Genomic DNA, 12,945 nt, shown 5'->3' with positions numbered 1-12,945 from the left:
TAAGAAATATTGAAAATACTGAACATTACGGAGTATATAAGGAATACACATGTACCCATTACCCAGACTGAAAAGATGTTAACATTGTGTCATGTCTGCTTATGATTTTTTAATCTGACGTTACAGATCTGCATTAAATCCCCTTTATGCCCTTCTCCAGTCCTATTCCCCTCTCTCCCTCCCCACTTCACGGTTGATATTTATGCTTCCTGGCTTTGTTTTATTACTCGCCTATGTGTAAATCCATATATAATTTATAGTGTTGTTTTACATTCTTTAAACTTCAGATAAGTGCTGTCCTACTGTCCATATTATTCTTCAATTTGTGGTTTTTACTCACCAGTCTTTTTGAGATTTATTTATGGTCATATATTGTACCTTTATTTCTTTCAAAAACTTCATTCTGTAGTGTTTTGTTACCTGACAGAACCTCAATGTATATATTTATTTTCTGTTGGTAAGCACCCGGACTATTTCCTGCACTCCTCTGTTCAAGTTCCTCACTTATGAAATGGAGCTGATAAGAGTATCAACCTCATAGGGGCTTTTGAGGATTACATTGATTCATATATGTAAACCACTAGCTCAGCCCCTGACACACAATAAAGCATCCAAAGTACATTAGCTATTCTTATCAGTATGACCATTAATATTATTATTAAACTCTTTCCAAATCTTTGTTGTCATAGATATTGTACATCTCTCCTTGTATCCATGCATGTTTCTTTTTTATTTAAAAATTTTTTTATTTTTATTTTTAAAGATTTTATTCCTTTGAGAAGGAGAGAGAGAGAGAGAGAGAGTGCATGAAGTGGGGGGAGGGGCAGAGGGCGAGTGAAGCAGACTCTGTGCTGAGCAGGGAGCCTGACATGGGGCTCGATCCCAGGACCCCCAGATCATGACCTGAGCTGAAGGCAGACGCCCAACTGATTGAGCCATCCAGGCAACCCCATGCATAAGTTTCCTTAGCATATACAACTAAAAGTTGAATTTCTGGTTGAAATGTGTGTTTAACTCTGCTGTTTTGGATGTTCCCCATATCCTTTCTAAAGAGGTGGTACCATTTTTTCTTCTACCTACAACCCATGAAAGTTTCTTCTTCCTTGTCAACACTTGGTATTATCAGACTGTCATTTTTGCCAACCCTCTTGCTATCGAAATGGTATACCGTTGTTTGTTTTAATTTGCATTTTCCTTATGTGTAGTGAGGTTGAGATGAGAATCTTTTCACATTTCTTTTTGACCATTCAGGTTTTCTTTTACGTTAATTTTCTGCCCACTTTTCAATTGGGTTGTTATCTTTCTCTTATTGCATAGTAGGAATTTGTTATATATTTAAATGCTAATCTTTTGTTTGTCGTATCTTGAATTAAAAATGACTTATTTTTTTTAATTTGAAAACATTACTTTTATCAAAGCACTTCATGCACGAGGTAAAAAAAACAAATAAAATGGTACAGAAGAGATCGACAAAACACAAGTCTCCTGCCTCACCCCTCCTCCCCATGCCCATGCCCACGCCCACTCCCCAGAGGTGGTTTCTTTCTACCGTTTGCGCTTGTAGTTCTCCTGATCGTTTTTTTCCATAAGTACTTGTACCTTGTATCTTGATATATCAACGTGAACAATATCTCTGTGTTCTGTGCTGTGAAAGCTAAGTCTGGCCTCACTGTTCTCAGCCTCATTCTCAATTATTACCATTCGTCTTCCTGGACAGTTGCTCCCATCTCTCATACATGTCACCGAAATTTGTTGAGATCCCTTATCTTTGAGGGATAAACTCTTCTCTTTTTATCTTAACTATGGGTTTATTAGCTTATTTCCTTATTCGTTTCGTTCTCTGCTTTGATTATTTCACTCGGGAGCACTGATAAGAGGCAAATGTATTTGTTCCATCCAACAGCTCTCCCCAGAAATTATCAGCAGTAGCCTAGAGCCGGGTTTTTTTATGTCTTATTTATGGTTTTTCACATTTTGAATATTTATGGAACTGAAATTAGAGTCTTCTAAATTACGTTTTTGTGTGACTCCAATTGAACAGTTAGGGGCAAAGTGAACTTTCAGACTTTTTTTGAGCTTTTTCATAAGCAACTCTTTCTGGCCTACCTACCAAAGCTGTCTGTTGAGAATCGCTTCTTACTCATGGCAATGATGGCTTTTGCATAACCTTCATTCCAACTGGGTTTGGGATTTAGTATCATTGTGGGGAAGAATAATGTTTTTCTTTGCTTCTGAGCCTCTGAGATGTAAGCCCATCTTTTCCATTAGCTGTTCCTCATGTTAGGCTGTGGATTCCCCTGAATGATAAAGAGCTTCATTGAATTTTCCCTTCCTACTCAATTTCTTTATAAATTAAAGGGAGAAGAATAGCCAGGAGACAAAAAGGCTTTTGTATACAGAAAGTAATAGCTGTACATTGTGAAAACATGCAGTTTTGAGCTAGAATCCTTGATCTTCAGTCCTATTTTAATTTTGCTGTCTGGTGATTGGTGTTCTCTCCAGAACTAAATATTATCTGACTTGGCCAGTTCCTCTGTCGTAAACTGAAATCCGTTCCTTTCTTTCCTCATGGCATTATCCTCTGAAGATGAGATATGCACACATGAATATGAATAAATGTGAAAAAACCTTTTAGAGCAATTGTAGAAATGATTAAAGTAAAAAATTGATCGGGAGGACATTTATCTATTTAGAAGAAATTTAGAGGCTAAAACGTTCACCACATTTTTGTGAGATCAGCCAAATGTTCGCCGTGGTTATGGCTGGGTAGAGTGACTACATGTGATTTGTGTTTTCTTCTTTTCACTTGTCTACATTTTCTGTAATGAATGAATGTATTTTCTGAAATAATATACAAAATTTTGGTTGTTCTCTATTTAAGGCAGGTGCCTTCTGTGAGATATTGCTGTTACTGCACTAGTTCCCCACTACAATATCTTGGTTTTGGACAACTGCTGCTTAGTATCTTAGTTTCTCTTCCTCTGAGAAATGTTCCTGGCCTCAAGCAGGGAAGCTGTCATTCTGCTCTGTCACGAAGGCTGCAGGACTGTCGTTTTTATGGTGTCCACGGGTCAGTCATGCTTACTGGGCATCCCATGTGCTGCCTTCTGTGAGAAAATACAAAGAGGTTTATGTGGGGAAATAATCAAATCAGCTGGGGACTCCCTTCAAAAGACCGATCACTTTTAACTTCTGAGAGCTTTATGAGTCAATCCATTGAAACCGGCGTCCTGGATACTGGCCGCGTCCAGGGTGGTGTGCTGGGTGCCGCACAGATCTTCAGGGAGATTGGTTCACGGCCAACACTGGCTTCCAGGAGTTTGGGGGTCACACTGGAAAGATAAGACTGGAGTGTGTGAAAATAATAAAAAGAGAGAAATGCAAGTTTAGTACAATTATCCAAAAATTGTCACGCAGCTGTACTTAGGCCCTGAGCAATGGGGCAGGTGCTAAATGCCATCAGAAGGAAGAGCTCACCGGGGGGCCTGAGTGAACTATAGGATTGCATGGAGTTGGATGGACGTGAGCTGAAAGTGGGGGCTACGAGGGCTTCCTAAGGCCTGTATTCAGTGATCCTGGAATGTTATTTCTGGTACGTGCCATTGGTCAAAGCAAGTCACAAAGCCAACCAAGATTCAAGGGCAGGGAAGTGGCCTCCATGGATTGAAGGGAGGGATAGCAAAGGTGCATTGCAGACGGGCGTGGTCACAGACGAGTGTAATTCCCTAGAGCCATTTTAGACAACCCTGCACAACAGCTTGTGGTAAAACTCTGACACAAGTTCCAGCCCTTGATTTGTAAAAGAGAGCTTTGGGAACTCTTTCTCTCCTGTGTAACTTATCATGTTGAAACAAAATGTAATTTTGCATTACAAAATTTTGTTATTTCATTGTATTTAATGTAGAAGGTAATAATGTATAGGTGGGTATGGTCTGGTTTAACATAAAAGGGTTATTGATTAATGACCATTGATAATCAAGCTGCTCTTATTAGTGCTGTCCTCACTTGTGTTCACCTGCCAAAATTTAGGTATCGCTGACATCCAAGGTGCTGGATGATAGAATGGAAAGGGCGAGAGTGTTGGAATGAGACGGATTCCAGATTTAGATTCCAGGCTCTGGTGCATATGAGCTCTGTGACTCTTTCAGCCTTCGTGTCCTTATCTGTGAGGTGGGGTTAAAGTGCACTGCCCCGGCCCGTTTGTCAGTTGTTGCTGCTAGTTCTAGACCTCTATGCTGAAGGAATTTAATTTTCATTCAGTTTTTAGAAACCAGTACTTCTAGTTAAACGTTACAATCTGACTTTATTCAGTGCAGTGCAGTGTATTTTGTTTCTGATCTTTTCTATCAACCTCTCAGTGGCCCACACTTTTAAAATAAAAGTGTATTGTTACATATTCTCCCTGAGTTGACATTTCTAGAACACGAATTCTTTAGTTAAGCCTTTTTGTTTTGGTAGAAGGAGGCCTCCGGAGCCTGGACAGTGTCGGGTTTCTCACCAGGGTGCCCAAATCTGTAAGTGGGCCACAGGTGGGGCACAAGGGCGGCCTCTGCAGATGGATTGCTCCTCTAAGTGACACAGTCCGCTCAGTTCAATAAGCACTTTTCTCCCCCTGAGCAGTTTGTGCTTAATTACTGAAGACTTAATCATGAAACCGGGGCATTGTGAAAGATCTACGATCAATAATTACAAAATAATCATAATAATGATTACTATTTATTGAGTACTTAATATATGCCAGGAACTATGTTAAGTGCTTTACATGCATTATGTCATTTATTCTCAGAACAATACTATGAGATAGGTGCTGTTGTTATTCTCATTTTTTTTTTAAAGATTTTATTTATTTATTTGACAGAGAGAGAGACAGCCAACAAGAGAGGGAACACAAGCAGGGGGAGTGGGAGAGGAAGAAGCAGGCTCGTAGCGGAGGAGCCTGATGTGGGGCTCGATCCCATAACGCCGGGATCACGCCCTGAGCCGAAGGCAGACGCTTAACCGCTGTGCCACCCAGGCGCCCATGTTATTCTCATTTTTAAAACCTGAAAAATGACATAGCAATTTATGAAAGTAGCATAGTATGTTGTAGAAGGTTACAGAATACCAATAGGCAAGTACAAGAGTGAAAACACCTTTTCCCCATCATTCAGAAAATTTGATTGTTAACATCTTTTTATGTGAACTTCTGGAATTTAGAAAACCTCTTCATTTTCTACCCAACCTAACTTTAAGACTATTATCTGGAAATATAAAAAAGAAATTTCCATATTAGAATGTAAAATTTTTTATGAGAACATTGGCCCTTTCTTCCTATTTGCATTACTGCTCTAGCAATCCTCAACAACCCTAAGTCTTTTTTTTTAAAGATTTTATTTATCTATTTGAGAGGGTGAGCACACAAGTGGACGGAGGGAGAGGGAGAAGCAGGCTCCCCACTGAGCAGGGAGACAATGCAGGGCTCCATCCCAGGACTCTGAGATCATGACCCGAGCCTAAAGCAACTGATGAACCGACTCAGCCCCCAGGGTCCCTGACAGCCCTGAGTCTTCAATGAAGCCAGCTGAACATTAGGCTGTATTCAGGGAGGGGTAAAAAAGAGAAGCACATAAATGCATTGAAACAAAGCATTGTTCCAGTGTATCAGTTAGTTATTTCCGGGGAGCAGTCACCAACTCTCCTTGGCAGAAACAAGAGTATACCCTGATTGCACATTTTGGGGTCAGCTGGAGTGGCTCTTCTTAGGCTGAGGTGTCTCATCTTGGGGCCCCGGCTAGAGGGTTAATGGCTACCTTGGTTCATTCTCTTCACAATCATGGCAACAGTGGTAGGGTACAAGCCCAACTGTATAAACATCTGTCTGCTAACATCCCAGGGGACCAAAGCAAGTTCAGTGTCAAGCCTGAAGTTAAGGGTTAAGGAAAGACATACCTGCTATGAGTGTCCTTAGTCCTGAGGCCAAGGCAAGGGTATGGATGCATAATACTACTATGGGGGAATGAAAAATTAAGACTAATAATTTAATCTACCATCCCCACTTTCATGTGTATGTTTATTTATTCATCTACCCTACAAATAACAAATATAAATATATACACAGAGGCATATACATGATATGCATATGTATACACATATATACAAGATAAAACATGTAGCTATGTGTAAAAAAGATTTATGAAACATGAAAATGGTTGGCATATGGAAGCAGGGTGATCAGTTGGAGAAACTAGTATAATGTACCTGAAAAACCCAAGTAAGAGTAAATATAAAAGCATTTCAGGGACAGGACCAACAGAAATTTGACAATAGATTGGACACAGGGAACCAGGGAGGTGGAAATGAAGGGTAAGATGGAGTAAAGGAGAAGATATTAAAATTTTCTACAGTTCTGTGTGCCCAGGGAAAGTGGGGAGACCATAGTAGAACCGACCAGGAGCAGGAAGGGGTGAAGGGGGGCTGGAAGACAGCAGTTGGTCTTACTTCCCATGGTTAGGTTTCAGATATCAGCAAACATCAAATTGGTCATGTCCTCAAAATGATTGGACTTTGGTGGCGTGTTGAGACAGGAGCACTAGTAATCTTTGTTTGTGACCATGCACGAGTTTCTAATGTCTCTTCCAGCTCTTAAGTTCTGTAATTCTTTGACCTTTATAGAGACATACAGCTGGAGCAATATGAACAAAACATTTCTCCAAGGAGTGCAAATAGAAAAGAATAAGGCTTATACATCGGGGGACAAATGTTGTCCTATGGATAACTGCTCTTGGCCAACCTAGTGTTGTTGTTCTTGTGCCTTTTTAATTATTTTTGTTTTTGTTGTTTAAATTTGAGAACATACCAAGGCTGGATATACTTCTCTAGTCTAGCCCTAGACCTGACCAACCCTCCTGTCTTAGAGTGACCCACTTCTCACATTTACATCATGTCCTAGTCCTGGAAGACATTTGGGATTTTGACCCCTGCTCTGGGTCTTAGGGCTAACTGCTGATGGGAAGGTAGAAAATACTCAAGGAAAATCAGGAAAAAACAGAGGTGGGCAATCACTGAGTCATGAAAGTTGGGATTAAACAGGCTTTTAAAGAAGTGCTAAAATTTGGTGATTGGTCCAGAAAGCTGAAAACCAAGCTTGTTAAAATCTTTGCTGTTCTTTTACAATTGGATTAGATTTTAAACTCTGCCAGGGTAGAAACAAAGTCTTTTCTATGTTCTGAAACTTTATCCTTCAGTGAGATGTCGGGCTACGCTCGACAAGTGTTCCATCGATTTCAAAAGAAAGACAGGGAGGGAGAGTGGAGACAGGAAGAAAAAGAGAACCAAAGGATTCCAAGTTGCCTCACTCTCCCAAATAATGAAATAGAGTTCATGTCTAGAATCACCCAGATGAAACAGTTCTTTTTGCACAGTTACCACGTTTCTAGAAGCAATAAGAAAGTTGGAAATAGGTTTCCTCTGTGTCAATATATTCAAGAAATGCTCTTTTCTCCCCCATTAACCACATTCTCTAGCTCAGTGTCTCTCCTAATGAGTTTTCTTCTGTTCAACCCTCCCATAGAAATGACTTGTTGATGGTCTGTCGCCAATTGAATATGGAAGAGTCTGTGGCCGAGATCATGAACCAGTTGGGCGCAGATGAACATGGGAAGATTTCCTTTCAGGATTTTACAAGGTGCCGCATGCAGCTCGTTCGAGAAATTAGGAAGGAGGAAGTAGGTCTTTCTGAGAAGTCAGACAACTCCTGTAAAAAGAAGACGCTGAGGGATAGAATTGCGTCCTGGCCCACGAGCAGCGACAACAGTTTGGGTAGGTACAACCAGGTGGCAGTTTGGTAGTGCCCCATTAGCCCTGCTTGGTGACCTCTGTAATCGGGAGGGGCCTGCCCAGCCTGCTGCTGGCTCGCCCTCAGGCTGTCTTCTTGGCCACCTTTCTCTGGGTGAATGCCCCCTGTTTCCCCCAGGTCTGTCCTACAGAGTTTATTGCTTTCTTTATTTTCGTTCTTCCATTTTCCAAGCATAATAATGCATAGCCATTTAGCTGTTGGAGAGGAAGGCACACTGGATGGGAGAGGTGGTGACTGCATCAGCACATCTCAGAAACGATCTGGGGACTCCTTCAAAGCTTAGTACAGCTCTGAGCCATGAGGCTTTAAAAAATCCATCTCTTGTTTGTTTATTCTTCAAAATGTTTTCTACAGAGTTTTCCTGTTCATAAGTATTATTGTTTCCTACCAAAGCAAGACAAGCAAATTAGAAAGAAAGATCCTACAAATGTTGAATATTTTGAAGCTGGGTGATGGGAACGTGGGGCTTATTGTACATATTTTTGAGCACTCAAATATATTTTTTGAGTATATTTTATAATTCTCAGAGTATTTATAGTTTTTTACAGTGAGAAAGTTTAAAGGAAAGAGGCATCTGAAAGGGTAGCCTGAACAAAGGGATAGAGGAAAGTATCTGAATTTTCTACTTATATTTTAAGGATTTTTTTTTCCTTAAAAATGTCTCCTGGAACTCTGTTTCTTTCTCTCCTAGGTAGATCTAGTGGCAGGAAACAAAGCCCCATGTTAATTGTCCGTCATTGGTTAAATATATACTAATTAGCAAGGGTAATGATGCAGCACCCACAGCACACACACCCTGAATGGTGCTCTTGGCAGTGGGATCATTTGGAGCATTATTATTGAGTAATTGAAATAATAACCATGTCCTCATATCCCCTACGACTTACTATCTTAATGGATTCCATTTTAGCTTCAAATCAGATGTCTGGTAATGCGTGTGCTCTCCGCATAAATGTAGAAATATTTAATTTTTAAGTAACATTTTCCTGAGTATTAAAGTAATGTATGTTCATTATAGAAAAATAAGGTTAAAAAAGGCAAGCAGAAGGAAATAAAAATCACCCTTAATATCTCACATCCAGAAATAATAACTACCGCTTAGATTTCTCCCTCTCTCTCTCTCATGTGTGGGTATATGTGATTTGTGTTTTACTGATTTTTCACATACTTTCTGTATAGTTTTGTATCCTGCAATTCTTCCTTTGCATTTTCCTCATGCTTTTAAATAGCATTTGAAAGCATGATTTGTAATAGTTGCATGACATAAAAAGGACATGCAGTGATATTTATTAAATGAAAGAATGAGTGGCGCTCTTTTTGCTAAGCTGTGTTTTCTAATTTTTCTGCCAAGAACGTGGCCTTCTTATATAAATTAATAAGCCCACACACAGACACATTTGAAGTAAACCATGGTATATCCCAACAAGTGAATTCCATGTGGCCATTGATATAATATTTAATGTGTATATAGAAGGAATACTTGTATGGGAAAAAAACTACACCATCAAAAATTGTATTTTAATGTGTCATATATGTTTATAAATATTCTAAAAGGGGCAGTTTTGATAGAATTGCTGCCCACATCTAATTGGATGGCCCATCTCATAGGATTGCCCTAACTAGAGAAGGAGGTGAAAAGCAGTTCCTTCCAACCTTTGTAACTGTTTGCCCGGGAGAAACAAGAGGTAACTGAGAGCTGGTGAGTCATAAAATGGGTCATGAACTGAGGAAATGCCAGCAGTTGTGCAAGCTTGTGCCAGTTTATCCTGATAGTTAAAGCCTCAGAGTCAGATCATTTGAGTGTGAATCCTGGTTCTGTCACTTCCTGCTTCCATGACCCTGGACAAGTTACCCACTGTCTCCATATCTCAGTTTCCTCGGCCAGTGTAGGGCAAGAACAGTTATGGTTATTTGGAGGAATGTAGAAGCTAATATCTATAAAAAGCACAGAAAACAGTGCCTAGTCCATAAATAAGCACTAAATGCAAGTTAATATTATTGTTATTACCACTCAGTTTTATTTCCTGCTGATTGTGACAGTTCAGTATAATGTGAATCAAATACATTAAAAAATCTATAATAATTAAACAAAGAGTTACGTGTGCAATGAGTGAGTCCCTCTCCTTTCCACATTATTAATCGTTCGTCCCTTCTGACTCTAAGCGGAGAAAGTGGAGTTCCTCCCACCCTGGGGTTAGGGAAGCCCTTTCCTGGCTCCATGTTCCTTCCAGCTCCTGCTCCCCTTCTCTGCTCCTCTTCACAGCTGATCGTTTTGAAGAGTTTGTCTGCACTGAATGCTTACCAGTCCTCACCAAGGCCTTCGACCCACTCTTCCCAGCTTTGGTTGTCACCGCTCCACTGAACCTGCTCTGACTGCCTCCATGTGGACCAACTCAATGGATCCTCTCCTGTCCTCATCTGGATCTTTGCCATTTTACTCAGTGAACTACTCCCTCATTCTAGCTATGTTTCATTCTTTCGGACTTCTCCACACCACATCTTCCTGGGGTTCTGCCCACCATTTTGGCTTCCCTTTCTCAGTGTCGGTCTCTAATGTGCCTTGGGGTTACAGTCTCTCCCTAGATGACACAGTGCCTGTGATGTCAAATAGTGTTTTTGTACCAGCACTCCCAGGTATGTATCTAGCCCTGCTCTTTCCCGTGAGTTTCCAAATCAGGTAAAAATGACACATGTCCTGGGATGTCTTGTAGACCTCTCACCCTTAACACAGTCATAATGGTTCTCGATTCCCCTTCCTCACTCTTCCTCCCAGCGTCATTGATCTCCCAGGTATCCCCATAGAGGAAATATCACCATCCTCTAGTTTGCTCAAGCCAGCAAGTCCTGTTGTCTCTTTGTCAAAGCATATCCAGAATCTGTCTCCTTCCTTTGCTCTCCTGCCACCACGCTCGTCTAGATCACCCTCATGTCTTGCTTTGATGACTAAAATAGCCTGTAACTGGCTTCCCTAATTCCTACCTTGACCCACTACATTTCGTTCTTTATCCTGCAGTCAGAGCAGTCTTCTAACATTATGGAAAAGTGCTCAGCTCATTCTGTCTGCAGCATTCTGTGGCTTCCGTATCACCTAAAATGACGTTCAAACTCCTTACTGCAGTATGACGCATACCCACCACGCTAAGCTGTTATCATACTGATTGCCCTGACTAATTATGCACGTTCCAGCCACACTGACCTTCCTGCTATTCCTCCAACTTAGCAAACTGAACCAGGCTTCAACCTTTGCCCTGGCCCTTTCCTCTGGTCTAGAACACTTCTTTCTGACCTTTCCATTGCATGACTGGCCCTTTCCTGTTATTCAGATTTCAGCTTAAATATTCCTTCATTAGAGGCCTTTTCACATGCCCTTTTTTCTTCATACAACGTCATCTTTTTTTTTTTAATTTTATTTATTTATTTGAGAGAGAGAGTGTGTGTGTGCACAAGCAAGGGGAGGGACAGAGGGAGAGGGAGAAGCAGACTCCCCGCTGAGAAGAGCCCGATGCAGGGCTGATCCCAGGACCCTGGGATCATGACCTGAGCCAAAGGAGATGCTTAACTGACTGAGCCACCCAGGTGCCCCATACCACTTATTCTTATCTGACATTACATTATGTACTTACTCAGAGACGTATTTATGTATGTCCCCCAGTATGATGAAATTTCCACCAGAGTGGAGTGCTAATGACCTTGCAGGGGTACTGCTATACCCCCAGCACTTGGAACAGAGCTTGGCACATCAGATGCTTAGCGCATACTTGTTGAATGATCGGATGAGCAATGCACAGTGTTTGTGCTCTTTTAGGGACACACGGCTGCACAATGCATGGTTCCAGATACCAAGGAATTTGCAATTTAACTGTGAAATGATAAGCACATGACAAATTTAATAGCAATAAAATTTAAGTTAGAGTCAACAGAACTTCTGAAGCAACTGAATGGTGCAGAAGGTAAGGTTTATAAGGAGAGCTAAGAAAGACCATGAGCAGGAGTTTCAGGAAAGCTTTGGGATGTTACCTGCAGCTGCAATATGGAGAGAAGTAGAAAGAATGTTGTACTGGTGTGAGAAAAACCTAAGAAAAACTTGGGTTTTACAGTTAAGTGTCAGAAGGACTTTATTGTCAGTTCTGACATTTCCCAGCATATCCACAGCCAGGAGTTAACTTGGCAGAAAAAGAAGAGCCATCAAAACATTACATGCTCAAGTTGGAAGAGGAATTTCGATAGCTTCATTTTTCTCAAATGTTTTCCACAGAGCACTGATTTCAAAGGATGGTCACAAATATTGTGTGAAGAAGTAATTCCAATGTTAAATACATTTGAAAGCTTTGGATTAAGCTAGATTAATAGTTTTCTTTACTGCAAGACATCTCCAAGTCTTTAATATGCTAATATTTCTTGTGACTCTCCAGGAGAAGAATAAAATATATAGCATTTCACACATTTAATTGACCATAAACTTTCCATTTACAAATCTTCTCTTTGCCTTTGCATTCTCAGCTCAAATATACTTTGGGGAAAAATTAAGATATCTGAACAAGTAGATCATAATAGATTTTTACGTCTATTTTAAGTCCTCTTAGAAATAATATTTAAAAATTTTTTCATGCCTTTCAGGCATCAGCTGTATAAAGTTAAATACTTACAGCAATAACAATAGTAAAAATAGCTAAAAATTACTAATATTTACTGAGCACAAGGCAATTTGCTAGGCATTTTATTTGTATCATATGCTAGAAAGATAAATTCCAGGTCACCACTGAGTTGCTATGGAAATTAGGCTACATTCTTGATTATTCTGAGCTTCAGTTTTCTTATCTCTAAAGGCAGAGTAGTAATACCTGCCCTGTAGGCTAGTTAGAAGGACTTAGTGAGATCTCATTTGTAAAGTCCCTACACCGTGGGAATGATAAATATTAGTGAACTATGTGAAAGAGAGAGTGCTTCAGGGCCATCACCACTGAAAAAACCCACTGAATTGCCTGAGGAGAACTGATAAAAGCCTTCGAGCTTGCCTAATGAGGTTGTTACAAGCCTTTGCTTTCCAGATCTTTGGGGGCACTCGTTTTTCTTCCTTTGGTCAGGTCTCAGAGAGCCCAATATTTGAATCA

General features: G+C 40.4%; 1 protein-coding gene across 1 annotated transcript in view; it reads left to right on the top strand.

The window, feature by feature from the left end:
• Positions 1-12,945, top strand: part of MCC (MCC regulator of WNT signaling pathway) — a 407,237-nt gene that overhangs the window by 50,363 nt on the left and 343,929 nt on the right. Inside the window, 1 exon segment of the mRNA XM_034656615.1 lies at positions 7,550-7,797. Coding sequence (XP_034512506.1) covers positions 7,550-7,797 — 248 coding nt within the window.

Source organism: Ailuropoda melanoleuca, chromosome 3 (genome assembly GCF_002007445.2).
Source record: "Ailuropoda melanoleuca isolate Jingjing chromosome 3, ASM200744v2, whole genome shotgun sequence".
NCBI lineage: Eukaryota > Metazoa > Chordata > Mammalia > Carnivora > Ursidae > Ailuropoda > Ailuropoda melanoleuca.
This window is presented reverse-complemented; position numbering and strand designations above follow the sequence as displayed.